Consider the following 27566-nt stretch of genomic DNA (forward strand, 5'->3'; position numbering starts at 1 on the left):
TTGGAGTTCAGCATTTCCCTAAACACACAGCCACACTATGGTAGGGTGGGCTGGCAGCCATATGCTACTGTGCAGGCTGAGAACACAGGAGGGGATTTCAGCGCATGGCAGATGAAGTTCTACTGTAACTGACCTATACAAGGAAGAATAAACTAATTCTAAAAAAGGCAGGGGGAGGTGGGGGGGAGAATCTGATTTTTTTTTCTGTTAATTAGAGGAGCAAGCAGTTCAGTAAATTCCTGTCCACTGCAATAAGAAGGGAATAACTGGAACCAAGATTGAAGGTGAAGCTAAGGAAGAGGGAATACATACTCAGTACAAGTTTTGCTAAAAATAGGTCCTGGATAACTGCTTCGGAACCCTTCAAGAGTATCAGCCTAAAGCAACCAAGGCAATAAACATCTATCCTCTAAATTGTCATCCCTAAAATATGTGCTTGGCAAAAAAGGGTAGAGTATTGCATTTATGCCTTCTTAGGTTGGAGTAACAGCTGCAGGCTTTTCAGATCTCTTTAACAGAGGCTGCCAAGAAACAATATGATTGTTGATTTGATGAGCTGATAAAAGCTAAGGAATTTGTCTTAGAGGACAGGTGCTTCAATCCATGAATCTATCAATTCATCAATGCTTTGTAAGACCCTTTGTCTTTTCATGTAGCTCCACAGCAAAGTGACAACAGAATGCTCAAATATTTTATATTCTTAGTCTCAGAGTAACACCAACGAGTTTCTCTCCTCCTCTCTGTGAAATTTCCATCTGAATCGAAGAAAGGCAAGAAACTTTGATTAATATGAAATATGATTTTTTTTCTGCCAATGGGCATAGTTGTCAGGACAATACCGGCAAGGTGAAAAATAATGAACAGACAATTACAAAAAGATTTGTTTATCCTCCTCCTTGGATGGCTGACATACAGCCAAAAGCACCACCATGTAAAAGGTATACCAGTGTCCTTGTATTCAGAAAGACAGCTGCACATTAAGTCAATTAAGGAACTTCCAAACACAGCATAGTCAGTGAAAATATACCACAGCAATTTTCTAAACAACACATTAAACTGTAACAATCCATACTAACAAACAGTTCACCTGTAGCAAAGCATGTTCCTCCCCTTCAGCGAGGAAACCCAAACTTTTTTAGGGTCTCTGAGGACAAAGAACTAGTCAGGTGGGACAAAAATAATTTAGACAACATATCTTTAAAAATGGATACTTTGTTCTTTCTCCTTCATGTGCTTGTGCATCCATACTGTGTGCAACTTTATGTGGAGAAGGAAAACAGGTATCACAGCTTCAAAGAGATCACAAATTTCTCATATCAGGGAAATAAAACTCCATGGGCAGTCTCTAATCATTCCTGAAGCCTCTGAAAGACCAACTATTATTATTACCAACAGCAGGTGGGAGAGGAAAGCTCTCACACTCAGAATGCAGAGCAGGAAAGATACAGCTGCAAAGTGAACCTTGGCTGAAGGACTCAAACTCTTCAGCTCTCAACAGGCAGCAGCAGACACAAATGCAGTATCTGATCCTTACTGCATGAGATTTTCCGGTGGTGGATTTTGTGAAACCCTGGTATTCTTGCATCTATAGAGTTGTTAAGCAGAACACAAGGAAGCCAAAGAAAAGCTGAGGGTTTGAATTCTTTTAAGAGGTTGCATTGTTTTAAGCAGAACACCAACTCCAAAAACAAGGCTGGAGAAATGAGTGGAGGAGGAAAAGGATCCATGACATCTGTAGATTACCTGGCCCTAAGAACAAGCCCAGTTATCCTCGGCCCTAAAGAGAACTTCTTTGGTGTGATATTAGGCTGTAAACTTGGGCAATATATCACCACCAACAAACCATAACAATGGCTTGATGGATCTATAATAGCCTTCAGGTGAACGGGATGGAATGCTACTTTTACCACTTCTCCTCTCAACTTAGATTCAAGCTCCTTAAGCCTTCCTAGGTAGCCAACCTTTAGCTTCTAATCTTCATGGGCTTGAAAAAAATCTCAAAACTGGCAAAACACAGAAGAGAGGAAATTTTTTCTCCCAAAGCAGAAGATGTCAGTGGTAGAGTGGCCCCTATTTCAGGTAGGCTTTGTTTCTACAGCCATCTTCCTTTAAATGTCAACCACAGGTGTTCCGCTCTCAATACACATCATCAACTGGATCACCAGAAGAGTGCACAGATCTCACCAACAGATATCCCATCAGATAGCAGCAACGATCTTTCTTTACTCAAAAGCAAGAGACTGAGCATTTTTCTCCAACATAACTGTACCCATGAATGTTCACTCAGCAGTTACGTCTGTGTGATGAAGAACATCTTTCCAAAGTAACATATGGCTCAAATCCATTATCAGAAGAGTTCACACATCATACCAAGGTTTAGAAGAAAAAAGAAAAAAAAAAAAAGAAACAGTCAAAAGAAAGAAATATCACAAAAAATGTCTGTCTCCAAGACTCCAAGAGCTCGCAAGTGCCCTTTCAATGTTAAGGAAAACCTGTATGAAGAAATAGAAATTATGATACAGTTCAGATTTTCCACACATTTTTGCTCTCTTACAGCCAAGGGGTTAAGAGAAACTGAAGGGGAGGACTGCACCCTACTCCCCTTGGACAGCATGCGATGTAGGTAGGGCTGATGTGAACTCTCATAGGTACTTAAAACGTGAAAAGGTTTTCTGTCTAACAGGTTTATCAACAGTGAAGTCGTAAATATAAACAAACATTTGAAGGGAAAAGGAGCTACACACTAATCCTTCAAATTAATAGGGTGTTGGTTTTGTACCCTGGAGAAACTGAAGGAATATAGGATTATACATACCACATACTCATCTCTACTGTTTTTGATTCCATTAGCTAAACACAGACTGAAATTAAAGTTTGGTTTCACTGAAAAATGAGACTTGGTCAGCTACCCAAGGTATGTTTGAACAGGCTCCTGAGACCATAAAAATAAAAAGAGCTATCTATGAAGAGCAGCTTACTGAAATTATTTGGGAATAATGGGACTTTTTCTAAGCCAGTCAGCCTACTGCTAGCAGAATGGAGAGGGACGTCTTTTGTGGACAATTCACCATATCCCTATTAGTGAATATCGCAATAGGTCAAGTGAACCATAAACTGTAGAGTAAGCGTGCTATTTCCCTGTACAGATAATGAACAAAGCACAGAAAATTTTGTGCAGCTGTAGACATCTAAAATTATACAAGATTTATCACATTTTAGGTCTGTGAACAAACTTCACTGTGACTAGGGCAATGAAGATAAACATCCTTTGGAAGAGGTGTTATTCACCAGGGACAGTTGCTTTTCTCTGCCAATCTCACAACTAGAAGAGCTTACTTTAGCAAGTGAGATATCAGTATGGCTCAGTTCAACAGCTCAGGGTAAAGAATCTTTAGAAAGTTAGACTTGGAACACAGAAGTTGCAGATTAATTGATTTCATTTCTAGTGTTTGATATGTTCTGCTTAATCCATAATTAGAATATGTTAATAAATCTCTCCTGATCATGCATCATATCTAATCAGTTCTTCACAACATTAAGACACCTGTTGCAAACACCAGCTTGAGAGTTACCTTTACTCTTAAACAAACTCCATGTTTGGAATAGGTTGCAGAGAAGAGACACACAAACAATAAGTATGAATAGTCATTAAATCACTTCTCTAGAGAGAAAGGTCTATTATAAAAAACAAAATATCATTAGAGCTTCTAGCTAAAGTCTAATACATCCCTCCACTCAGACAAAGTTAGAATCTAAAATCTTTTTACAAGGCGATAAAGAAGCTACCGTTTCAGTACAAAAGCATTCCAGTAAAGCCTCATCAAGTTTTCTATCAGGGAACCTTCTAAAAATCTCAAGTCATAAAGCAACTAGCTAGTCATTTTGCTTTTAGAGATCTCTTCAACAGTGAGCTGTCTCTCTCCTTCAGCCCAGATCGTTTTGACCTCTGTCTCCCAGGGGGAATATCCCCCCAGAGACTGGAGATATCCTCCACTGCCTGATTTCCAAGCTCATGAGCCCTGTGCCATTGATCTCTCAGAGTGAGAATGACTCACTCCACAGGCACAAGTCAGAGAAACAGTGCTGTTTGAGCTCTTTTTTTTTTTTTTTTTTTGTCATATTCTTTAACTAACTGAATCCTACAATATCAGACTCACAATATTTTATCATATGTCATAATAAACATTCACAGTATCCACAGTCTAAATACATTAACAGAGATAGCAGACATACAGTCCTTTGCCTGCTCAACCTTCCCGTTATACATACTAGGGATTCATGCTTTCAACACATTAGGTTTAAATTCTGATTTTAAGCATGCTTAAAGTGGTAAAAAAAATATGCAATGTGTCTTTAAGATATGTTCCAAATGTAAATAGGGTAAATCAATACTCTTACAAACTAATATCTCTGAGGTTACAGAGTAACACTTTGTATTGACAATTTTGTCTGGAATTATTCCATATGCTACATATTGATTCTGAAGGTTAAAAATGTAAGTTCTGAGTAAGCATCAAGTTCTCAAGCTCAGTCCCATTACAAATGAATTAAGTGTTCTACTACTTCAGGGCTTTGGAAAAAATAGAAAGCTGTACACTGAACACTCTCGTATCTAGGTACAAGAAATGGGGCAGGCAACATGAAAGCTGTTTGTTTCCTTTCTACTGCAACATAGTCAGAAATTATTTCAGAAACTCACCCTTTTCCAAGCAGAATCTCGGACAGATCTTATTCAAAAGAAGTTCCTGACGTAATCGAAGAACTTCAGCTTCCAGTGCTTCAACTTTCGATTTCCATCCAAAATCTTGTTCGGATACAGTTTTGGCAAGGTGCTCAGTGTATTCTTTGCAACTCTTCCCTGGTGGTTTTGAGTGGATAATTGCAAAAGCCAATGCTAGTTTTGATATTTTCAAATACCAAACTTGATTTTCTCTTCTGCCTTTGATTTCTATTACATTAGAAAAACAGAAAACAAAAAAGTAACTTTACTATTACTCTATTAAGCAAATTATGCACAGTATTTTCTTGGCTTTGAAAATTGGTCAACAGTGAGACCAATTAGTTTTAGTGCATTCCTAAATCATCAAGAAAAAGAGTAGAAATAGAAGCATCTGTGCACAATGTGAGAGTAAAACATACATGAGCTGTGCTCCAGCTATAACAATACAATTCACGCAGTGTTTGAGAATAATTGTGGAAATAGCAACCACTTCAAATAGGCTTATCCTAGCAAAATTTTAAATGCAAATGTTATCTCCACTAAAACAAAGATGAAAACACAGAAAATACTAACCTCAAAAAAACCCCTGACACCACCTGACTCCCCCCCCCAAAAAAATCCTAAGCCCATGACTGAAGAATGCATATAGTGTTATTTATACTTATCTTAAACACAATACATGCACTTTCTTTAAAGTGTATCAAAAAGTTCCAGTGCTCAAAAGATAAAACTTCTGAAGTTGTTGTTAGTGTCTGGTTTTGGACACCTGGTATTGCTGCACTTGCAGTTCTAAGTCTGCATTAAGCCTCAAGCCAGCAGAAAGGTCTATGCAGACAGCTTCAAAGTGATGCAAGTGGCTAGTTAGATAAGTGAAGAAGACTGTTTTATCAGCTCTGTTACAAACAGTGAGGATGGAGCAAAAGGCATTATAAGAGTCAGAAAAAAAAAAGATTTATCTAGATCATTACGTCATGGGCAACAGCACAGGACCTAGAACAGAAAAGGAAAAAATAAAATTAAAAATAACAAATAATATCCAGCCTATCTAATTAGAAAAGTTTTTCTTGTTATCCAAGAAAGCTGCAGGCTAAGCACTATAATAAGTTGTGTTGAGTATCTCTGAAATAGTCACAGCACAGGTTTGAATAAGGTATTTTATGGCATCCTTTAACCAGATCACCTGCTATCACTAAACTGATTTTTTCCTTTGGTTCTCCTCAACTTTGGGCAGTAAGTCACAAATCATCACATATTTATTTATTCATCAGAAGGACTTACAGAAAGAGCTACCTTTTAAATATTTCTTTCACCTTTCAAATATTTCTGAAATGCACACACAATTCCTGTATATTCCTGGCACACTGTCCATTCAGACACACCAGTCAGTTACACTTTGAAATGTACAGAGCACAAGGGATAAGACTGCAAAAATTCCTTGGGAGCTATCTAGCTATGTTTTAAGCTACTGTTCTCCACTTGAAACACTACATTCCTGCCCTATGTCATGGCAAAAACACCTAGTCCAAGCCACCAGTGCACTCTTAAAGCTAATGAAAGAAGAGCTATACTACCTATACCCACTGCTTAAAGCAGTTATGCATTAAATAAATGGTACTTTTTGCAAAATTTCTTACTTGTAAAAATCTATTTCACACAACTTTTCCATTTATATCTAATAGTTCCAGTGAAAAAGCAGAAGTTAATACTCTCAAAGGATCAGCACCTCTGTGGGACAACAAACTGATGTAAGACTCGTTTGCCTTACACATCAAAGGAAATATTTTACAAATACAGAACCATGCAAGTAATTGAACTGCCTTCAAAGCTGTGAATAAAATGAAATACATGGAACCACACTGAAAGAAGAGTAAGTGGTAACAGTATCTCGTCTTCTTAATAGAAGTTTCACCCAGATATCAAACAGTGTCTGTCAGGCTTCATTCTTACAAAGTTCCTTTGCAGAGCAGTGCCACAAATTAAGGCAGGCAGAAAGATGTCTTACAAATGCCTTTCGCTGCTGGTTTATCATTTTGATATCTCCAGAGACTACTTTGCAGAAGCTTTCTGATTCACCTCCTTTTAAAAAAGGACAAATAAAGATTTGCTTTGTGCTTTATAACATGCTTTGTCAGTACTAGCATTTTCCTTTAAATTACATTCGGGGAAGTTTCAGAAGAACCAATATTCCAGTACAGGTTAGGGGATAGTATGTAATTTCACTGTTTCATGAATGTTCAGGTGCCTTTTATCATTAGAGTCACCACCAATACCTTCTTTTCTATCATGCTCTGTTTATTTCTACTCACATGACATACTATTACAAACAAAAGTAAAAAGGTTAGCTGTTTGACCACTGATACTTCACCACTATGTACTTTACACATCTCAGCCCACAACTCTAAATCAAGTGATTTAAAGTCAAAAAAATCCCGAATAAAAATAATCTAATAAGTAGATCAGTATTACAAGGAACTGGAATGGGAATAGTTGAGACTGAATTTCTACAGCTCAAGGAAATTTAGAAGTGTGAAATGCTACTTCAGTAGTATTTTTTCACCACTTGTTACCAAACTAGAGAGTCACTTTTCTACTTTGTTTTAAAGGGGACTATTATATTTTAAGCAGAGCAAAAACCTTAGTGCACATACTAATAATACAACACAGACAAGCAAAAGGTTCTTTCATCCTCAACATGCCAAAATGCTATTTCCTGAAGAAGACGTATCCCTAAAAAATAAAAAAAAACAAAAAAATCACATAAACCATGGTATCTTACCTAACTTTGCTTTAAATCACAATCATCAATCTTATATAGCATTTCACCTTAACACTTAGGACATACAGTTAAATCATGAAATTTGGATTTTGAGGGAGGCCTTTCTCGCTTTAACATCTTGTACAGACTAACTTCTACAGTAGTAGTGCCTTACACTGAATGAGTTTAATGAGGTGCACTTACTCTGGAGAAAAAGGATCCCTCCTTTTCTGGAATAATTACTTGTAGAGATGCTGTTTAAAAAAAAAGCACATATCACAAAGTTGGTTCTCCTTAGGAACAAGACTTAGTGGATGTGGATGTTGTCTACCTGGACTTTAGTAAGGCCTTAGACACCGTTTCCCACAGCATTCTCCTGGAGAAACTGGCTGCTCATGGCTTGGACGGGCGTACTCTTCGCTGGGTAAAAAACTGGCTGGATGGCCAGGCCCAAAGAGTTGTGGTGAACAGAGTTAAATCCAGCTGGCGGCCGGTCACAAGTGGTGTTCCCCAGGGCCCAGTATTGGGGCCAGTTCTCTTTAATATCTTTATCAATGATCTGGAGGAGGGGATTGAGTGCACCCTCAGTAAGTTTGCAGATGACACCACGTTCGGTGGGAGTGTTGATCTGCTGGAGGGTAGGAAGGCTCTGCAGAGGGACCTAGACAGGATGGATTGCTGGGCCGAGGCCAACTGTATGGGGTTCAACAGGGCTAAGTGCCGGTTCCTGCACTTGGGTCACAACAACCCCATGCAACACTACAGGCTTGGGGAGGAGTGGCTGGAGAGCCACCTGGTGCAAAAGGACCTGAGGGTGTTTGTTGACAGCCAGCTGAACATGAGCCAGCATTGTGACCAGTGGCCAAGAAGGCCAACAGCATCCTGGCTTGTATGAGGAACAGTGTGGCCAGCAGGACCAGGGAGGTGATAGTGCCCCTGTATTCGGCACTGGTGAGGCCACACCTTGAACACTGTGTTCAGTTTTGGGCTCCTCACTACCAGGACATTGAGGTGCTGGAGCGTGTCCAAAGAAGAGGAACGAAGTTGGTGAAGGGTCTGGAGAACAAGTCTTCTGAGGAGCAGCTGAGGGAGCTGGGGTTGTTTAGCCTGGAGGAAAGGAGGCTGAGGGGAGACCTTATTGCTCGCTACAACTACCTGAAAGGAGGTTGTAGCGAGGTGGGGCTCGGTCTCTTCTCCCAAGTAACAAGCGATAGGACGAGAAGAAATGGCCTCAAGCTGCGCCAAGGTAAGTTTAGGTTAGATATTAGGAAAAACTTCTTCACTGAAAGAGCAGTCAGGCACTGGAACAGGCTGCCCAGGGAAGTGGTTGAGTCCCCATCCCTGGAGGTGTTTAAAAGATGGGTAGATGTGGTGCTTAGGGACATGATTTAGTGGTGAACTTGGCAGTGGTAGGTTAATGGTTGGACTTGATGATCTTAAAGGTCTTTTCCAACCTAAACGATTCTATGATTCTAAGGCACAATCAAAGCAGTTTTTGGAGAAGTAATTCTGTTGTAATCTCAAAATCTCTTGTTTAAAACCAGGTAACTAATGACAAATGGTGATATACCTGCATGTATTTCCAGAAACAATGGATTTCATAAGGATTTTGTAGAGAATATACTGCTCTTTCACCTCCCTTCTATTACTGTCACTATCACCATCTCTCTTCTCTTTTCTTTTCTGATCATGAAAAGAGAAGTTTGTGGAATGAAAAGCGGGAGTTGTAAGAGCTGATTGAAGTTTTTCACACTTCCCTAAAGGGACAACTGCTCTCTCAGAAACCACTGTAAAAAATCTCCTAGAAAATAGCACACCTGATGACATTGTTAGAAATATGGGGATGCTGGCCAACGATGCATTAGCAAAAATTGCACAGCAATCTGTTGCTCTCAGGAAGTGCTGCACCAGAGACCACCAAATGCAAATGCATTCCACTAAAAGCATATTGGCAGCTATAGAGTTTTATCAATAATATTTTTGCTCATATCAGCACAGAAATGACAACAGTGGTTAGGTAGAAAACAGGTTTAGAACTAAACCAGAAATTTTCCTTGATTGGGAATAGTACCAGGACAAGAGTAGAAAAAAGTCACCAGTCTAACCCTAACTGCTAATGCCAAAATAACATCCAAAAGGAACTGGAAGGATCAAGAATTATCCACCAAAACACATCCATGTTACTCAGTGAGAATTACTTACTAACAAAGCTCCATCTGTGTGTTTACTCAGTGTTAAGGGAACCAGTAACCCCTTGTGAGCCCTGCTAGAAGCAGGGCGCAGCACCCTAACAAAAGATAGTGTCCGGTGACAAGTCTCCTATGCAATGCCCTCAATCCACAGTCCGATACTGGAAGTGCACTCAGAGGACAGGATCGGCTAAAATCGCTGTCAAATAGGACTGGGTCTCCAGATTTCCGATACGAGAGACATCCTGTCTCTCTCCAGCCTTCTAAGTCTCATGCAGGGAGAGGGTACTGAGGACCCACAACCCCAGCAAGGTCCTAACCGTGGAAGGCTGCTGAGTAATCATTCAGCTGTTGAAACAATTACAAAAGAAGTCATGAACTGTCCTGTACAGCTCTGTGTTAGATAACCAAGGGGAACTAAGAGGTGGTGTAAGATCCTTTGAGGACCTTAGATATAAACAGGGAACAGGATAACAGAAAGAACCAAGGTAAATCTGATTCATAAACACTACCTTACTCCACCAACCTGCCAGTCCCACCCTTTTGCAACTGCATTTGATGCAGCAGCTCATATTACACCATTAACTACAGCAAGATACCTTTCTGGTAAGTCTCACCTTGTTTTTGACACTGTCTGCAACATGTGAAGAGGAAATAATTCCCACTAATTAGAAAAAAACCCCACTATTTTCCAATGATCACCTTTTTAGTTCGTTTTCTTCTCAGTCGAAAACTTCATATATTTAACTCTATTCCAAAGGTCAAAGGTTTCATATTATTGGTTAAAAAAACTGAACAATTCAAAACATTCATTGTAATTAAAAAAACTGAAAACATCCATTAAAGCCATGAAACTTGCATCTAAACTTAAACCATTCATTAAAGTCATTTTAACAAGCTATAAAATGTCCTATTTCCAAAAAACCTGCAACCCCACAAAATAGCTGTTTATGCACCTTGCTAGTTAGCAGTCCCCACTTTCATAGTGATAACATGTTGTGAAAGTCTGGAAGTTGAGGGCAAACACATGACATCTTCAAGAAACAAAGGCAATTCCCTAAGCCCACTGCTGGCACAAAAGCATCCCTTCCTCCTCTAGCGCTCTCTTAACTGTCAGAAGATGCTTTTCTGCTTCTTACCTCTTCACTGTTTCTTTTTTCACTGTTAACTACACGCAACTGAGCAGCCCAGTCTCTGAATGCAGAGCAGTTGCCTTCACTGCTGCACCCAACACCAAATTAAGTCTCAGGAGGAAAAAATTACTCCTGGATGCTATTTGGGTTTTTCTACCTCATGACAGAATTGCACTAGTGTCAACAACAGGCTGACAGGGATAACAATAATTTTCTGTCTTTAACAGAAGTACAGGGATGTTCTCTTCGTTATTCTTTCCATTAGTACATGTGAACTAGAGGAATTGGCCTCCCAAAGAGGATTAACCTAGAACGGGGTACAGTTAAGTCTGCAGTCAGAGGAAAATGGACTGCTCCCTGAGGAAAACCTCTGTGATCTTGGGATGAGACTCCCCCAGCTCCTCGGCCCATGTCCATTGGTCTCTCTCAGCCAGCTCTGGGTTCCTCTACCCAGAGGAACAGCAGCATGTGCTGCACCCAGCCATCAAGGGGTGAGCTACTCGGTTTGCACAGGAGAATCCTCAGCTCTAGAGCTTTTAAGTCTTTTGGGGGTGTTTTGGGGGTAAGGGAGGTGAATAATTTTAGATAATTTACCTTTCTGAGCACTACGTACAGTTTTCTGGCTGACCTTGGAACCAGGGAAGTCACAGAGCGATGGCAGGAAGGGAGCTAAGTTCTACTGCAATTTAAAATTGTAAGATGCCTCAAAATAAAACAAAAAACTAAACTTGTTTGAAATAATTCAACATTCAACAGGACTCCACACCTTAGGCACGATCTCTAAGTTTGCCCGTGAAATTAATGGCTAATAATGGAAGAAACTTCTTCAAACGTCACAGACAAAACCTTATTGCTTACAACAGGACATTTATTTGTTATTCAGATCACCATCATCTAAGATTGAACATTTTAAAAAATAACAGAATAAGACACAAAATAGACTCTAGCTCATTTAATTTCCAGGCCATTCAAGGGCTCAGTTTTCTTCACATTTGAAATAGATGGGACATGTGAAAGGATTTGTCAGGACAGAAACACATTGCGATTCACCACTACTACACAGCTAAAAATCTTCGGACATAAATAAAATGTCCTAAATAAAAGTATGTAACAAATATCCAAAAAATGGTTTTCCTTCTAAATTTAAGTGTATAATCTGTCTTTAATGGCAGAAACATAATAGGAAAAACTGTTTTGTTGCCATGATTTTTACTTTAACTAGTCAGTCAGTTACACACTGCAGATAAAGGTGAAAAAATTACCCACTTCTTTGTAACCTCATTCTGCATTATACAATAGCAGTCAAGATATTGACCCATTATAATGGAACACAAAATAGGTCACAAAATTATGTGAGTGCTGTAGCGGAACCGGGCTGAGCTGCAGATATATAAGGCCATAACATTAAGCAACAATAAAATAAACTTGATTTAATTGGTATGCCTAACATAATAGTGTCTTTCGTGTATATAATAAATAATGATAATGGGACAGCTGCATAATCAAGATGAACTAAAGTATGCCTTGAGTTCCAATTAAGCAGCTTTTATTGTAAAAATGTATATTAAACAAAGGCTACTCCGCAGTGTCATTTTTAAACAACCTATACTCATAATACACAAAGATATGTAATGTTGACATACTGAGGGAAAAACTCGGTTTTACTACCACAAGCCTACACAATACCTCCAGCATATTCTTTTTTTTCTTTCTTATTTTAAATGGACTCAAGATGCTAAAATGATACAGAAAATAATAAATATTTAAAATAAGTTATGTCAAAAGCACAAGGAAACTTGATTAAAATGTAACTCGATTCATTTCTTCAAACAATTTAAGTTTTAAATCATTTTAGCATCTAAAATCAAGTCATATAAATTCTCCAAAACCAAATAACATGAATGATTTCAAAAATATTTTAGAGCTTTTTAACATTCCCCAATCATAACCATTTCATAGCACTTAAGAACATAAACAAGCATAATCCCTCAGGATTTCAGTAACACTTTAGAGGTAGCGTTTATCTCCGCTTAACTACAGAAATCTACAGTTTAGAAGGCTACGGCCAAGCTAGCTGTCTAGGTTTCCTTTATCATTAATGAGCAGAAACAGATTTCTAATGTCAAAAATAAGCCAAGTGATTTGTACGCCTACCTTGTGATAAAGTAAGTCATGACCCAGAAACACTTGTTTCCCCTCCGGACTACAAAGAGAGTTAAGATGATTAGATCATATGCATGTACATGTATTGTGGACAACTAACTTGAGTGAGACGAGTTGATGCACTACAGGCAGCCGAAGCTGAGACCTTCAAAAAGTATTTAGAGTACCTAACTAACAAATGAAATTTTGCAAGGCTAAAATCAGCACCTTTTAAAAGTTTGTAATCCTAGGTCTTTTGAATAGCTCTGAAAAAAAACTAAGCATCGTAGAAGAAAACCCAAAAATCATGGGAAAATTTTGTGAGAATAACCTTGAGAACATTGAAACATTGTCCATGCACAAACAAAATAGCATACAGGTGCAAAGTAAAACACATGGGAAGCATCTAGTACGTCCAGAATTAAATGAGCACAAAACAATCAGCTTCGCCCCTCAAAGTTACTGTGGATCACTCTTCAGTGAGATCACATGTGAGGAAATTATTTCCTTGCATTTGAAAATGTGAAAACTTGCAATTTAAGATACCACAAGTATATCGATACTCCCATAACTATATGCTTCGATTAACTCTTTCCAGGTTTGGACTGTTCTGGCATTTTGCTTTCTGAACAAACCATTTGATGGGTTTTTTTAACTGTCTTTTTGCTAGCATGCTGTTGTAGTGACACATCTAGAAGAGAAACACCATATTAGATTTAACGTAGAAGAATCCCAAGTCACTCAAGAGCTCTATTGCCATTAGAATACGCCAAGTAAAAACCCTAATGCAAGCCTGAGATTTCTGAGAGTTTTAAATTATGTATATGTTCTCCCTACAAGCTGAAGAGTTCTTCCCTTTGCACTCTTTTTTCTTCTCCAACAGGCTTTTTTTTTTTTTTTTTTTTTGCTGTGTCACTTACAGTGATATCTAATGAATCTGGCACACAGTACTGTTACCACTACCATGTTTTTCTTGACTATTCTCACTACTAAAGACTTGCACGTATTTGCACAAAAGGGAATTTATTCTATAAAGCCTGCTGTTCAGAAATTAAAGTATAACTCAGTGGTGTAAATTTATCTATTCTTCTGTCAGCACAGATTTCTTCCCCTACCAAAACAAAACTGCAATCACTTAATCAGCTGGGTGTAAATCCATTTGGTTTGGAAATTGAGGACACACTTTTCATTACAGCTTTATGAGCCAGACCATGAAAGTCAGACCCTTAGTCATTTACAAAGTTTCAGATGTGCTAGTAATATTTAGTTACATAAAGTATAAATTTACAGTTGGCATTTTGGACTGTGGAAAATAATCCCAGTCATTATATACTGCCAAGTTACAGCAAGAAAGCAGCCATATCTCCTAAGTTTTACCTACTGCAATGATTGCGTTAGTTCTTGAATGTAGAATTTCAAAGCAGAGTTCAAAAAAAGGCAATCATGAACAGTCTGGAGGATTATACAGGGATTATTTTGCATCTCTTCTCTTCCCATGTTAAAATATATCAACTAAAATATAACCATACTTTTCCTTTTTAATTTCACATTTTCAGCCTTCACCTGAATAGTTCCATTTCCACAAGTTTTTAAACCTGCAAGATCGGTATCTTTCAGTGAACAAGTTTCCTTCAGGTAAGTTACCAGAAAGCATCTGTTGTATTTTAAAAACCTTGTTCTTGGTTTTCTTACACAAATTTTATACTGGCAGAACGAAAGATGAGATTGTTCAAAAGAAAGCAAATGTTTGTAACGCAAGACAAGGAAAAGAGAGAATAGCAGGAATACTAGGAATCTGGTACTCTAAAGAGCATACAATATGCAATGAAGAACAAAGTCGTATATATACTATAGGTACTAATATACCTATAACCACAATTAAATACGTAGTGCCTGAAATACGTAGTGCCTAGTTTATGAAATACTGGAAGTTGTAAAAGACTGTGGAAGTGACTTGTCAAGCATTTGCAGCCAAGTCCATTGTAAAGAAAAGTATTTTTTACACTTTAATTCAGCTCAATGACCAGTTTATTCAAGTTAAGAAAACAAACGGGAAATAAAAGAAAATTCATCATTACTTTCTTCTGTCAGTCACTGATAGAAGCGTAGGAGACTGAGCACTATGATTTCTAAATTCTTAAGGATGAGGCGATCAGAAACAATCATTTCAACTCACTGACAGCCCCTGACCTCCACCCAAGGACGCGGGGCTTACGAACACGAAGGATGCCCCCAGGCGCAGCAACAGCCGGGGGAGGCAGCCCACCGACCCCGCGCGACTGCGGCGGGCTGGGGGCATCTCCTCAGGCCGCTGCCTCCCGCCCGGAGCCCTCGCCCAGCTCCCTTACCGCCTCCCCAGCCGCAGGGAGGCCGAGGCCCCCGGGAAGCCCCGATGACCCCGGGCCCCAACCCACCTGCAGCACCAGCCCCGCCGCGGGGGCCGCTCCGCGGCTCCATGGCGAGGGGCAGCGCCGGCGGCCGGCAGCCGCCCTCCCTCACAGGCGGCTCCGCGCTGCCCCCTGGCGGGCGGCGGCCCGGCCCGGGGCTGAGGGGCCGCGCCCGGCGGGGCGGGACAGGAGCTCACAGCCCCCGCTGGGCCCACCGCTAGGCCCAGCCCCGAGGCACCTTGGTGGGAGCCCTTCGGTACAGGCCCTCCTCGTCCCACTCGCGTTTGTCGCGGCCAAACTCGGGTGTTTCCTACGGGTGTTGCCGGAGCCTGCTGGCTCATGCCGTGGGCCTTTCCTCCCGCTCACGGGGCTGGGATGAGTTGAGGGATGAAAGGGAAGGATGAAGGCCACCTTGCTGCAAAGGCAAAGATGGTCATAGTGGGGAAGCTGAAGGAAGGGGGAAGCAGGGGAGCCCCGTAGGAGACAGCTGAAGTCCCCTTGTGCTGCCTCCGGAGAGGGAGCGGAGCGGAGCTGTGGGCAGGCGCTGGGCAAGCGGGGCCCTGCGGAGGGGTGCGGGCCCAGCCCCGGGGGGGGCCCAGGCACACGCTTGGTTTTCACGCTCAGCCTGCTGAGGGTGGAGGTGATGGAGCTCGCCATCGCCTCAGTCACCTGAAGGGACCCCACACACATTTACACTGATCTATGTATGGTCTCAAATCCGTGGCATTTTTACTGCTATAAATTGCATGAAGGTCTCTCGAACTATTTTGTTGATTAATTTAGGTCTCTTTAAGCGTTTCTTCTGTTCCGATATCCCAAGAGTGAATGAGATCACAAAACTTAAGAGCAGTATTTCTTTAACAGTATGTTGGAAACAGAAGCTGGCTTTTAGCTGAAACGCTGTGATCAAAGCTCACCAGTCAACTTAAGAAGTTATTTTTGTATGTAAAGTTATATTCTTTACACAAACTGCTGAAAAGCCTGTGTTAAGACTTCTTGCCCAGAAACGGAGTCTCCAGTTGAGAAGAGTGAGGAGGGAGGATAGGAGGAGAGATAAGAAACTAGTAATGAAGTCAGATGCATGAGGTACAGTTAGGCCTATCATAATACATCAAGTTCTTAAGTAGAGGGGGACTGATCTTTCTAAACACAAGTATTCAGATGTGACAAACAATATATACTTTTAAAATTCTCATCCCCATTTTTTGTTCTTGGATAATCTAAACAGCTTTATTTTTGACACATTAAATTAATTTATTAAAAAAACTAACTTTATCAATATACATAGTGGTAGACTTCTGAGCTAACGCACTTAATTTTTTTAATTTGAAAAATAAATTTACCATCCCAACTACAGAAAACTGTTAACACATCGGAACTTTCATTTTAGACTTCAAATGATAAAAATAAATTAGACTGAATAATTTAGAGAATATTTTCATTCTGACAGCACTACTTATTTCTCAGTGAAACCCAAAGCAAAAAACAATAAAATATTCTCCAGCCTTTTATTGTAGTGACATATCAGCAGCTACACTTTGTTTATCATTTTCTGTGCATCTTTGCTGCATGTAAGTGATGCAGATGCTTTGCAAAGTGGACAGTCATTATGTAGATCAGAATGTCCACATTTTCACATAATCTTTTCAAATGTGACCGAAATAAAAGATTCAGAGACATCAGTGCTTTTACCTGCAGACCTGGGGTTTATATACGGAGAGCTGAATCTAAAAAGCAGAATTAGGCAGAGGCAACATTATTACTCAGAAACTCTGCTTTTTGTGAGAGTACCAGTCCTACTCACAATTGTATGCTTACTGGGAGGCACCTAACGATCCTGAGACCTTCTGCCATTAAACAGCTGACTGCAGGGATGTTTTTCGCTTGATTATTTTGTACTTAAACATCTAAGAGCTGCATAAATTTATTTTTAGATGCAACCCCCCCCCCTTTTTTTTTATTTGGAGCTAGTAGTAGTTAAAAGGAATGTGTCTTAAACTTATAAACTTATTGTATGCAACTTTCAGAATACCAACCAAAGTACACCTTTTTACAGTTTTTAGGTTTGCCTTTAAAATAAATTGAAGCATCCCAATATATTCAAGGTGGAAAAATTCCCCCCCACACCTTTAACAGAGCATCTCTAAGGACTTTTTTATTCATCCGAAAGCAGCAAAATCTGGACACAATCAACCGCAGAGTCACTGAGATGTGTGATCTTGTTCTATTGAAGAATGCTTTCCAAAAATAATGTATAGGACTTGTATTAACTTTATGGGCTGAATATTCCCAGTGATTACATAATCTAACATTGCTTTTTCATAAATGAACAATGGGGGTGTGTGCACATGCATTCGTGCATGTGTGCAAATTAATGTTATATCCAATAAATAAAAAATAAGATACAATTCCCATTTTGATATCCAAACGTGGGATGATTAGCACTGTATGTAATCTCAAGCGAACCAGCAGTAAACTCAAGCTTTGATTTGAAATAAGCAGTTTGTAGATCATGAAGGAAGCTGATTCTACTAGTTGCAGATAAATTCTTTTGATCTCTGTTTCTGAAGATGCCCTTTGATCTCAAGAACAGTCAAAGGATATGTTCGTGGCAAAAGGTCATACAAAATAATTAGCTGCTTTTATTAATAATTAAACATAAAAGCAGTGCAGGTGTTTAATCGCATTAAAGGTCATGAATTCTCAGTATTTAACCAGTCCACATGCTGAATAATTACAGACAAGTCAGTGGTCAACTGAGAACAAACTCCAAAAACACAGGCTTCAATCAGTTGTTAAAAGTAAATGGATTACATTACTGTCAAACATGCAGGCGTTGCTCTTACTGGATGCCTACAGTATCAACAACAATTTGAGCAAACATGAAAGAATACCTTTTCGTTTGGAGAACTACAGTCTGTCAGAACTCATCAGACATCTTTATATTTTAATGCACCTCAATTTACCCGAGAGCTGGAAGTGTCTGAAAATATGTATGAAATAGGCTGTCTCAACTGTTGTAGTTTGCGATTTTGTTTAGCTGATGTGGGACAAGAGATGTACCATCTTGAGAAGAGTGTGTGAAAATCATGAGCAGGAACGTCAGTGTCTTCTCATTTGAGCCTTCACTCTTCTGTGTTACAGTGCTATATTCAATTAAAAATAAAAATTTTGACATCATGATTCTTCATTACTCAGCATCATGCTCTTTTCAAAATAGATTATTTTGTGTTTGTGGTGGCTCTATTTTGTATGTAATTCTGATGACAGAGATATGGCTCAAGTAGCCCCTTTGATCATAATCTGCAATTCTAAACAAATCATCTGATTTAGGATATTCAGGGAGTTATGCAATGGCTTCTTTGTTACTGTTCAGAAATAAAGCATTACCATCAGAAAAAAAGGTAACACCTCAGCATCTGATGGCAATGAAAACCTCGTTCTACAAAAGCAATATAAAAAGTTAGACCTAATATGAGGAGAACAGGGAAACAAACAAAACTTGCTACCATTAAGAGACAACATACCATCAGTTATGCCAGTATGCTCGGTTATGAATAGATACTTTGCAGTGCTTTATTTAAATGCTGTCAGTTACATAAAGGTAATGACGACAGATTCCATTCTTTTCTATACAGTATACACTAAAGAAAGAGAAAACCTTTCCCTCAAAGAATTTTACCATCTGGAAACCAATACTAAAAGATTCCCACACCACCGGGTAAGAAAAAGGGTAAAAGCATGTTAGCAGATAATCAGAATAACGGTCATACTTTAGTGTAGAGATGTTTAAAAATGAATGTGACAATATAGCAATTTTCTGCATTTGCATTTCGTCATTGATCTAAGACTAAGAAAACACTGTTGTGAGAGCTTTTTTCCCATTTTCCCTGTATAGGGCAACAGACATCTGGGAAGAAAGACAAAATAAAGTAAGGACATATAAAAAGAGTATTCATTTAATTTAGTACTTTTTATTGTAATTCCACAAGGTTTTCTTTATGAAGTTTATGAAAAAGCAGAGAGAGGAAGAGTTAATTGCTATCAAATTTGAGCTATCATAGGATATACAAAATTCAGATTACACTTCCACACACGGGGCTAGAATCAAAGAGCATCTGAGCAGTCCTCCCTAACTGCCTCATAATATGGAAAATTAAGTGCATTAAATTAGCCACATTATTCTGATTTAATCCTGAGACATTTTGATTGGCCTTCCTCTGCAAACATTGGGTGTCAGCTGAATCATGGCTTACAACGTCCATTTCTTTCTACTGACTCAAATGGGTCTGGTATAAGTTTTGATGAAATGAGTTTCATCTCTTGGAACATACTCACTTAATCACACTTCACACACAAAAACCGCCAGATGCTAACCCACTTAAGACACAGTGGTTGTGCTAGTGCTGCTAGCATCTCACTTGTCTAACCAGTAGCTTATTGTTCAAAGCTTGAAGGACACAGAGTCAATTCCTTTTTCTATGGGGAATTTGCATCTTGTTTCCCACAGGAGCATTGCACTCAGCAATCAGTGGTGTTCTGGAAGAGGCTTGTCTCAATTCCTTTGGCCAAAAATGCTCTGCTTTGGACAGATTTAAATACTCTTTAGGCTACAGGGAGCTTTAATATGGTGAAAGAGTAATTAACTGGCAGGAAGATGAAGGCTCCAGTTTTGATCCCCACCCCAGGTAATGTGTATTTTTCTGCAGCAAGAACTGGAATTTGCCCTACTTTCAGGTAAGAAACTAAATTACTGTTATGCGAGGGGTCATGTATGATACCATGTAATATGCCACGTTGGCCAAGGATTCATTCCTTTGATGGAAGAGCTGTAATAGCCATGTTGGTCTTGGTGATAGGCCTACTTGAAGTGGGACATAGGACTGACTAGAAAACCTCCAGAAGTCCCTTCAAACCAAACCAAACCAAACCAAACCAAACCAAACCAAACCAAACCAAACCAAACCAAACCAAAAGCAAAACAGAGTGCTCTGCCCCTACCTTCTTGAAGATAGCCTATAATCTGGTGAATTGTGTGAGTGTAGTATGTGTGTGCCACGTTGCGGATGAGCCCTCTGGCCACTAAGTTATCGGGCAGAAGCTGGTTAAAGTAGCTACTGTCTGTATTTTGTAAAAATTTGACTATTCCAGACCTAAAATCAGGAGAGGTTTTGGAAGCTGTGACCTGTGTGGACAAATGTGCTCTGATCTACACTGGATGAAATGGCATACAGTCTGGCAGTCTTACACACGTGTAAGAATTTTGACTCCCTCAAGAAGCTCCTCGGTCGGCACCTGCCTTTGTCAGCCTCGTTCTTCCCAGCATCCTTGGTAGTAGTGCTGAGAAGTCTCTTACTAAAAAATATTCACAGTCTTTGCACTGCATAGCAACATGGAAGTTTTTTTCTGGCCCTAACAGCATATATGCGCTATATTGTGGCGCTATCCAGGTCGTGCACTGTGCAACATCAGTCTGGCTGCACCACACAGCTGGTGTCAAGCACAAGGAAGCCCTGTGTGTTAGGAAATCCACACTGATTGACCAGGAACCAAAGTGCTCTTCCTCCTTCAGTCCACAAAGGACAATGTGGAGATTTCCTCATTTTGTGGAAGCTTATATTGTTTACCCACACTCATTTGCACACAGGCGCACACATAACTAGTGATTAACAGACCTATTCTTACAGGCTAAGCAATCCAGTTTAGTATTCAAAATTAGCGTAACTTCTCCCCACAGAAGGACTGTACTGTACTGCTCTCGTAGGTGAGAAGAGGGAGGGCCATCTGCTCAGCCATGTAAATTGTCACAATTTCATTCACTTAAAAGGCGTTTTGTCAGTTTGCTCTAATTGTAAATGTTTCCCACTGAGTTTAACAAGCTTAAACCATTAATTAATTTGTTTTTCCTGGTGTGAAAGGTAGGCTTCAGGTTAAATTCTTAAAAATATAGATTCTTGGAGCCCAGAATTCCTTGTATCTAGCAACTGTGGAGAGGAGATTGGAGAAAGCAAAAACACTCCTCAGAAAAACTTAAATATTTTAGACTAGTAAAATGAATTTCTAATGCAATATGTAGTATAAATAGAATAGGTCATATGTAGAGGTATACACACATAAATATATACATATTTAGACAGATAGATAGACAGACAGACACATAGCTAGATATGAATGACAAAGTGAAACAGGTTTTGGTAAAGAGGTAGAGAAAGTAGTTTTTTGTTATCTGATTAGTATGTTTCAACTATAGCAACTAGCTTCCAAAGATAAAACCCTTTGTCTCCTCCACGTGCAACTTTCCTTCCCTCAGAAAAATTCCATCACATGTCCTAGTTCAGTGGTTACTGAGCCTTACAGCTGAAGGGTTGAACATAATTTTAACAGATCAAGGGAGCTGCAATCAATACTGTACCTGCTTTGAAACTGTTATCCTGTGCTTCCTGGGGCTCCTGGAGCCTGTCAGGGAGGGGCAGTGGACCTGACATAAATCCTTTCTTCCAGCAGCTGGGCTGTTGCTGCAGAGAAGACCATCTGCTTATAGCATGAGAGGGTTACATTACCATGGTTCCCATGCCTGAAATAAAATGGTGGTGATATGCGAATGTGAGCATCAGTAGATACAAATGAAGATGCCATTTAAAACTTGCATGGCATGACTCAAGTGACACAATTTCAAATTCAAATAAAATCCATACAAGTTATGTCCTGATGCAGCTGTCCAGGAATCTGAAGGTTCGTACATGGGCCTCAGGCCACGGATTAGAACCACAAAGGCTGGGTTGTGCATATTTTAAGTGGAGAAAATTGCACATGCCCATAAGTCTCCACAAATATCCATTCCACAGGACCATTTAAAAGGCAATCACCCATCTGCCAAAATGCGTGTGCTATCTTTAATCATGTTTCTGCTGAATGAGTAGAAAACATCAGAAGAAAATAAAAAAAAAGAAATAACAAGATTGCCAACTGTGTAATTATTAAGAGAACAAATTATTAGAAGGAATTGGCTGCAATGAAAATTTAGGTGAACCTAAATTTTATGATATGTGTAATTTTGGAATTAGACCGAGTTGTCATGACTTACAACATCACTAAAACCCTCATTAGAGGGAAGGACGCTTCATTTAAATCCATGAAAACTACTCTATAATATAGTTCATAAAATGAACTAAATTTAGTTCTAACTAACTAAATTCTGTTTAGTTTAGTTCTAACTAAATTCTAGACTTCTGTTGAAATAATTCACTATTTGATTTTTCAGTTATGATATATAAAATCAATGCACAGTTTTTCATTTCAACTGTAACATTCGGTTGCTCTTTACTATAAGCTCAGTTGTATAACTTGAGGTCTCAAGGATTTGAGGAACAATGAAAGGAAAAGCAGCAAGTCAGCAGAGTGAAATTCTTATGTAGGTTAGTTGGATAATTCATATCTGAGAATAAAGAAATCTGAGTTATGTGGGGTACATGTGATACTTGATATATGTGCTATATATATAAAATTTCCTTAATGTCTCTAAGAAAGTTAAACTGAAGTTTAATCAGAAGTTTTGCTTGCACTGATCTGTGAGAACCTAAGGTGAAATTGGACCAAGAAATGTATTTATGGAGATAATCCTCTTGTATTCCCATGCACCTTGCATTTGGAGGGGAGTTATTTTCCAATAGCTTTTATAATTTTCATTCCTTCTTCAACTCTACTATTTTATTTATGCTTTATCGCCACATTCTACACACAGATATGTGCACAACTTCATTGAGAGTCATGCACATATGCACATATTTCTCTCAAGGGAAAATGTGGCCTTTAATAAGTATGCAATGTGGCACAGTTGTGATTGAGGTAGGCAGTTTTAAGATGCATAACTTGATTATTTCAGAAACAGATTTCTTCAAACATGCCGAAGGCAGGTATATGTCAAGCTAAAGTTATGTGAATTGGAGCATAAAAGGGCAACCTAAAGATATTTCAAATTATGCAGAAGTGTGTTTTCTCACATTCCATAACTCGGAACCAGCCAGACTAGATTTTTACCACACTTTCATAATAATTCATATTTGGGTAGTGAACAAACATGAACAATATTGGCACAACAGATCATGTTCTTAAACCTCTAAATGTCGTAATAGAAATACCTTCTCAACCATAATTATGGCCATTGCAAGTGAGATGCTATAAAAAGTAATAAAAATATGTTTTCCTCTTTGTTTCCTCATTTGAAATGTTTATTTAGGTAGCCCTCAGAACACTCTTCCTTGCTATTAAATGTCTTCAAGGAATAATACTTTAAATGCTCCAGACTGCTCAGAGTTTTGAAGTACTGTCAAAGTTCAAAGAAACCTATGGTACCAAAGGTGTTTCCTCCTATGCTAAGAATCTCTCTCTTCCTCAGAAGTAATTACTTCTACACTTGATTTCAAGGCTAGAAATTGTTCTGCCAATATTCATGAAGACCAGCTTATCCTCACTATTTTTATTTTATTTGTGGAAAACAGATCAGATAGACCATCTCAGTGCTCTAGGAGTTCAGTTCGGTTAAAAGTCAATACCAAGCCAAAGAGATGATCCCGGTGTCCCACAGATCATTCCTTAGACTGTCAGTCAAAAAAATTTCACCTGGGTCTCCGTACCTGGTAATTCCAGTAGCGAGTAACACCAGGGATGGAAGCATTCATCAGCTGAAAACATAAGAAATGTCTCACCCGCAGTGGGTGAAATCAAGGGTTCATCTAGACCCGTTTTCTCTCTCCTACACCAGCAGTGGGAAAGGCTGTTAGAATATTATTTATATGTTGCTTGCCGGTATCTGTTTTCTCCATTGTGTGTTGTTTTGGCTCTTAGACACTGTTGAGTCCTTCATTACTGCCATAGCTGAGCATCCTTCTATTTTCCTTGGTATCTTTGAGATAAGAAAGTGCCATCATTGCTTAAATTCTATTGAACAGAGTGACGCAGGGAATCAACCACAGAGAGAGAAATTAAACTTTTGTCTCCAGCTTCTTTACCAGCACCCTATCTAATACAGTCAGTTATCCTATTTGACCCATGTGATTAACAAAGATATTAATTAGCAACTAACTTGGACAGAAGTCTTGCCAACTCTGTTTAACCTAGCTGCTTTCATAGATGTTCATTTGTTAATCCTCCTCAGTGCATATTTATTTGTTTCCGAGATCATCCATTTTCTTATTTGTTATGTTCAAAGCAAAAATGCAAATTATACACATAATGTTTTTACTCTTCTAGGTAATGGTTTTTAACCAGAGCTTGTTTCAAGTGTTACTGATCATATTTAATATGACTTCAGCTAATCTTCCATAGGAAGTAGGTCACCTGTTAGCCATTAGACACTCCAGTAGCAGTTGAAATAGGTCAATAGGAGAAGATAGTAAAACCCTTTAAATTTACATAATAAGATGAAGAAATTGTCTTCAATAAAGCATAAGGAGGAGTTTAGCAAAGCTGACAGAGAACTTGAAGCAACAAAGAATGTGGAGGCATCAAGGGGAAGTCGGTTTCCACTGATTTGCCTTTCTCTCTCAAAAGTGGCTGCTTTCCATTTATGTTGCCCTCAAAGCTCATTAGCTGTAGTCTAAATTTTACAGGGCCTTACTCCACTCTTTTCCTGGAGGACTTATTTCAATGGGTTGAAATTACGCAGTGTTTTTTTCTCCTTTGGTGAAATGACAGCTGTAAGTCAAGCTGTGGCCATGTACAACATCACTATTTATATTTTCCAAAGACTTTAATGCAACAGAGATGTTAATTCAGTTTTCAAAAACTGGGTTCTTAGATAAATTGTTTGTAAATTAAATAGAATAGGCTTTAACATGTGTCCAAACCACTGTTCCACAATCCTAAATTTTCTGCACATTTGCAGGACAGAGTATTTACGGTTTGTAAGAGAACTCCCAAATAAAGATAGTGCACCATGTGTAACTGAAAAAATTGCTATTGAGTACTGTGTCAAACGTCATCCCATACTGATTTTCTGTGCTTAAATTACAGTTTCATGAGTTATATGCAGTAAGCTTGCACCATGAGGCTAAGAAAGCCCCTGTGAAATATCTAAGTAGCTCACAGAAAGCTTGCAAAATCCTGTCAAATATAGGAAACCCTAAAAGGATCATTCCCTGAAGGAATTCAAAGATTATGTAAATGTCCTTGAAAATAAAACTTTATAATTGAAAATCTGACGGGTCCTTCACTATAAAATCATAAATGCAACTCAAATCAGACTTTTACAAGGGCTTAGACAGCAAGGTTTCAAAGCAGAACTTTGAAAGGAAATGTTGAGTTATTAATATCAGAGAATCGTGAACAATGGTTTGTTAGGTGACTAAAACAGTTCAAGGTAAAAAGAAAAAAAATATAAAAATGTGGATTTATATTTTCAATATAAAACAATGAAATGAAAAGATCTTAAAATAATTTTGAACCTCCACAAAACTCACAGGAAAAACCTGTGAATTGGAAATTTTTCCATCTTCTTCATTATTTTTCCCCGTATGATAGAGGCTAATGGGTAGTGTCGATTTTTAATTTCTAGTATTACTTCTTAGAAGCTAAAGTGTCTTGCATGGTGATTAGATGCTCCTTTTTGGTGAGAGCACATTGAAAGATCCCCTAAAATTTTCAAGGAGATAAAAAAAAGAAAGCAGTATTCTGCATAGTAGCCAATTCTCCAATACCCCAGTTGTAAATACTACATTGTTACAAAAGTTATAGAGATAAATACACCTTTGATTCTGAAAGATGTTAAAAACATTTGATAGCATCTCATTTTAAAGTATGTTTTTACATCTTTTCAAACAGCTCATCTTCTTCTGATGTCTAACATGAAAAAAAACCCCAAAGCCTCATAATGAAGTGTCTTCTTGTTTAAATAGTCACTAACAATAATAACAACTGAAACTAACACCAAGACTTAGAAACTGGATAGAAGGAACGGTAGAAACTTTCTGCATAGGAACTGGAAACAAGAATCAAGAATTATTACAATTCCTTTTGTTAGTTTTCTTGATGCAAATTTCTACACAGTATGTTTAAGCACAAAAATATGCTATTCAGGTACGATTGAACTGATAAAAAAATATTGATATAAATGTTTAAGATCAAAGCAAGAGTCCTTTCTTTCCAAAAATAAAAATGTTGCTGCAAAGACATACACCTAAATAACCAGTGAGGTGAAAAACAGCTGAACCTGCTTTTTTGATACCATTTTCTAGAAGGGTCAATGAATAAAAAGGAAGTAAGTAATTTCACTGTTGATCAGTACCTGCCATCTTTACTTGTTTGCCCTAGTCTGCTGCCAGTCTCACTGAGACTGAAATGTAATCCTGAAGGAGCACAAGTGACACAGAGAGGTTTTGACTTCATTTCTGTCTGGGTTTGGATCCACAAATGTTGGCAGATGGAGGACAAGTCTTAGGTCTCCTCAGTTAGTCTATAGTTAGCATGTGCAAGATATTGATAGCCATCTTCATTAAACTCCCCTTAAACAATTGCCTTGCAAAATCTTCATCACAAGGATCAGCCAGGAATCTCCTGTGAAATTAACAGAGAAGGGGAGGAGGGAGGATACAGAAATCTGAAAAGTAATATGAAAATTGGGATGTTCTTACTGGTATATTGGAGACAATCCAAACTTCTCATTTGGATTCCTACTTGCATAGTTTAGTTTGTCAGTTTTTCTTTTACATCCTTTAAGACAAGAGATTAATGGGAAAAACAAGGACACGGAACAGAGTTAGTAGAGTGCTTAAACTGACAATCCAAGTGTCATGCAGGTTGACTCTCCCAGGCAGTAACTCCCTGCCTCTGCAATCCTCCAATGTGTGGAGAATCCTCCAACGTGTGGAGAATCCTCCAACTGTGGCTCAGTGAGAGCCACAGGATGCTTTGGATCCAGGATGATCTGTTTCACAGCTTTCTCTGCTGGAAGAGAGCAGTAACGTGCATTAAAAGCAACCTTTGCTGGTGGATTGGATAAATTTTACTAGTGAAATAAACTGAATTTAGAGATACATATACTGTACCTCTGTTTAACAGGTGGAGGTAAGAGCTTCACAGCTAAGCACAGCAGGGCAAATTCTGGGGTTCTTGAAGTGCTAAAGCTTCTGCCAGGTTTAGTTAGTTTTATATAAACTCTAAAACACAAACTGAAGAAAGACTTCAAGATTTGATTTATTGTACCTCTTAAAATCCCTCACCCTTTCCTTTTGCACTGCTCTCCCT

At 38.8% G+C, this 27566-nt stretch overlaps 1 protein-coding gene across 3 annotated transcripts in view; it reads right to left on the minus strand.

The window, feature by feature from the left end:
• Positions 1-27566, minus strand: part of MEI4 (meiotic double-stranded break formation protein 4) — a 147501-nt gene that overhangs the window by 72186 nt on the left and 47749 nt on the right. For all 3 annotated transcript variants that reach the window (XM_087775361.1, XM_087775363.1, XM_087775362.1), the window contains one exon: positions 4700-4948. In XM_087775361.1, coding sequence (XP_087631487.1) covers positions 4700-4948 — 249 coding nt within the window. The remainder of the gene's footprint in view (positions 1-4699; positions 4949-27566) is intronic.

Source organism: Nipponia nippon, unplaced genomic scaffold, assembly GCF_047370975.1.
Source record: "Nipponia nippon isolate SJK-2023a ecotype South Korea unplaced genomic scaffold, ASM4737097v1 scaffold_4, whole genome shotgun sequence".
Lineage (NCBI taxonomy): Eukaryota > Metazoa > Chordata > Aves > Pelecaniformes > Threskiornithidae > Nipponia > Nipponia nippon.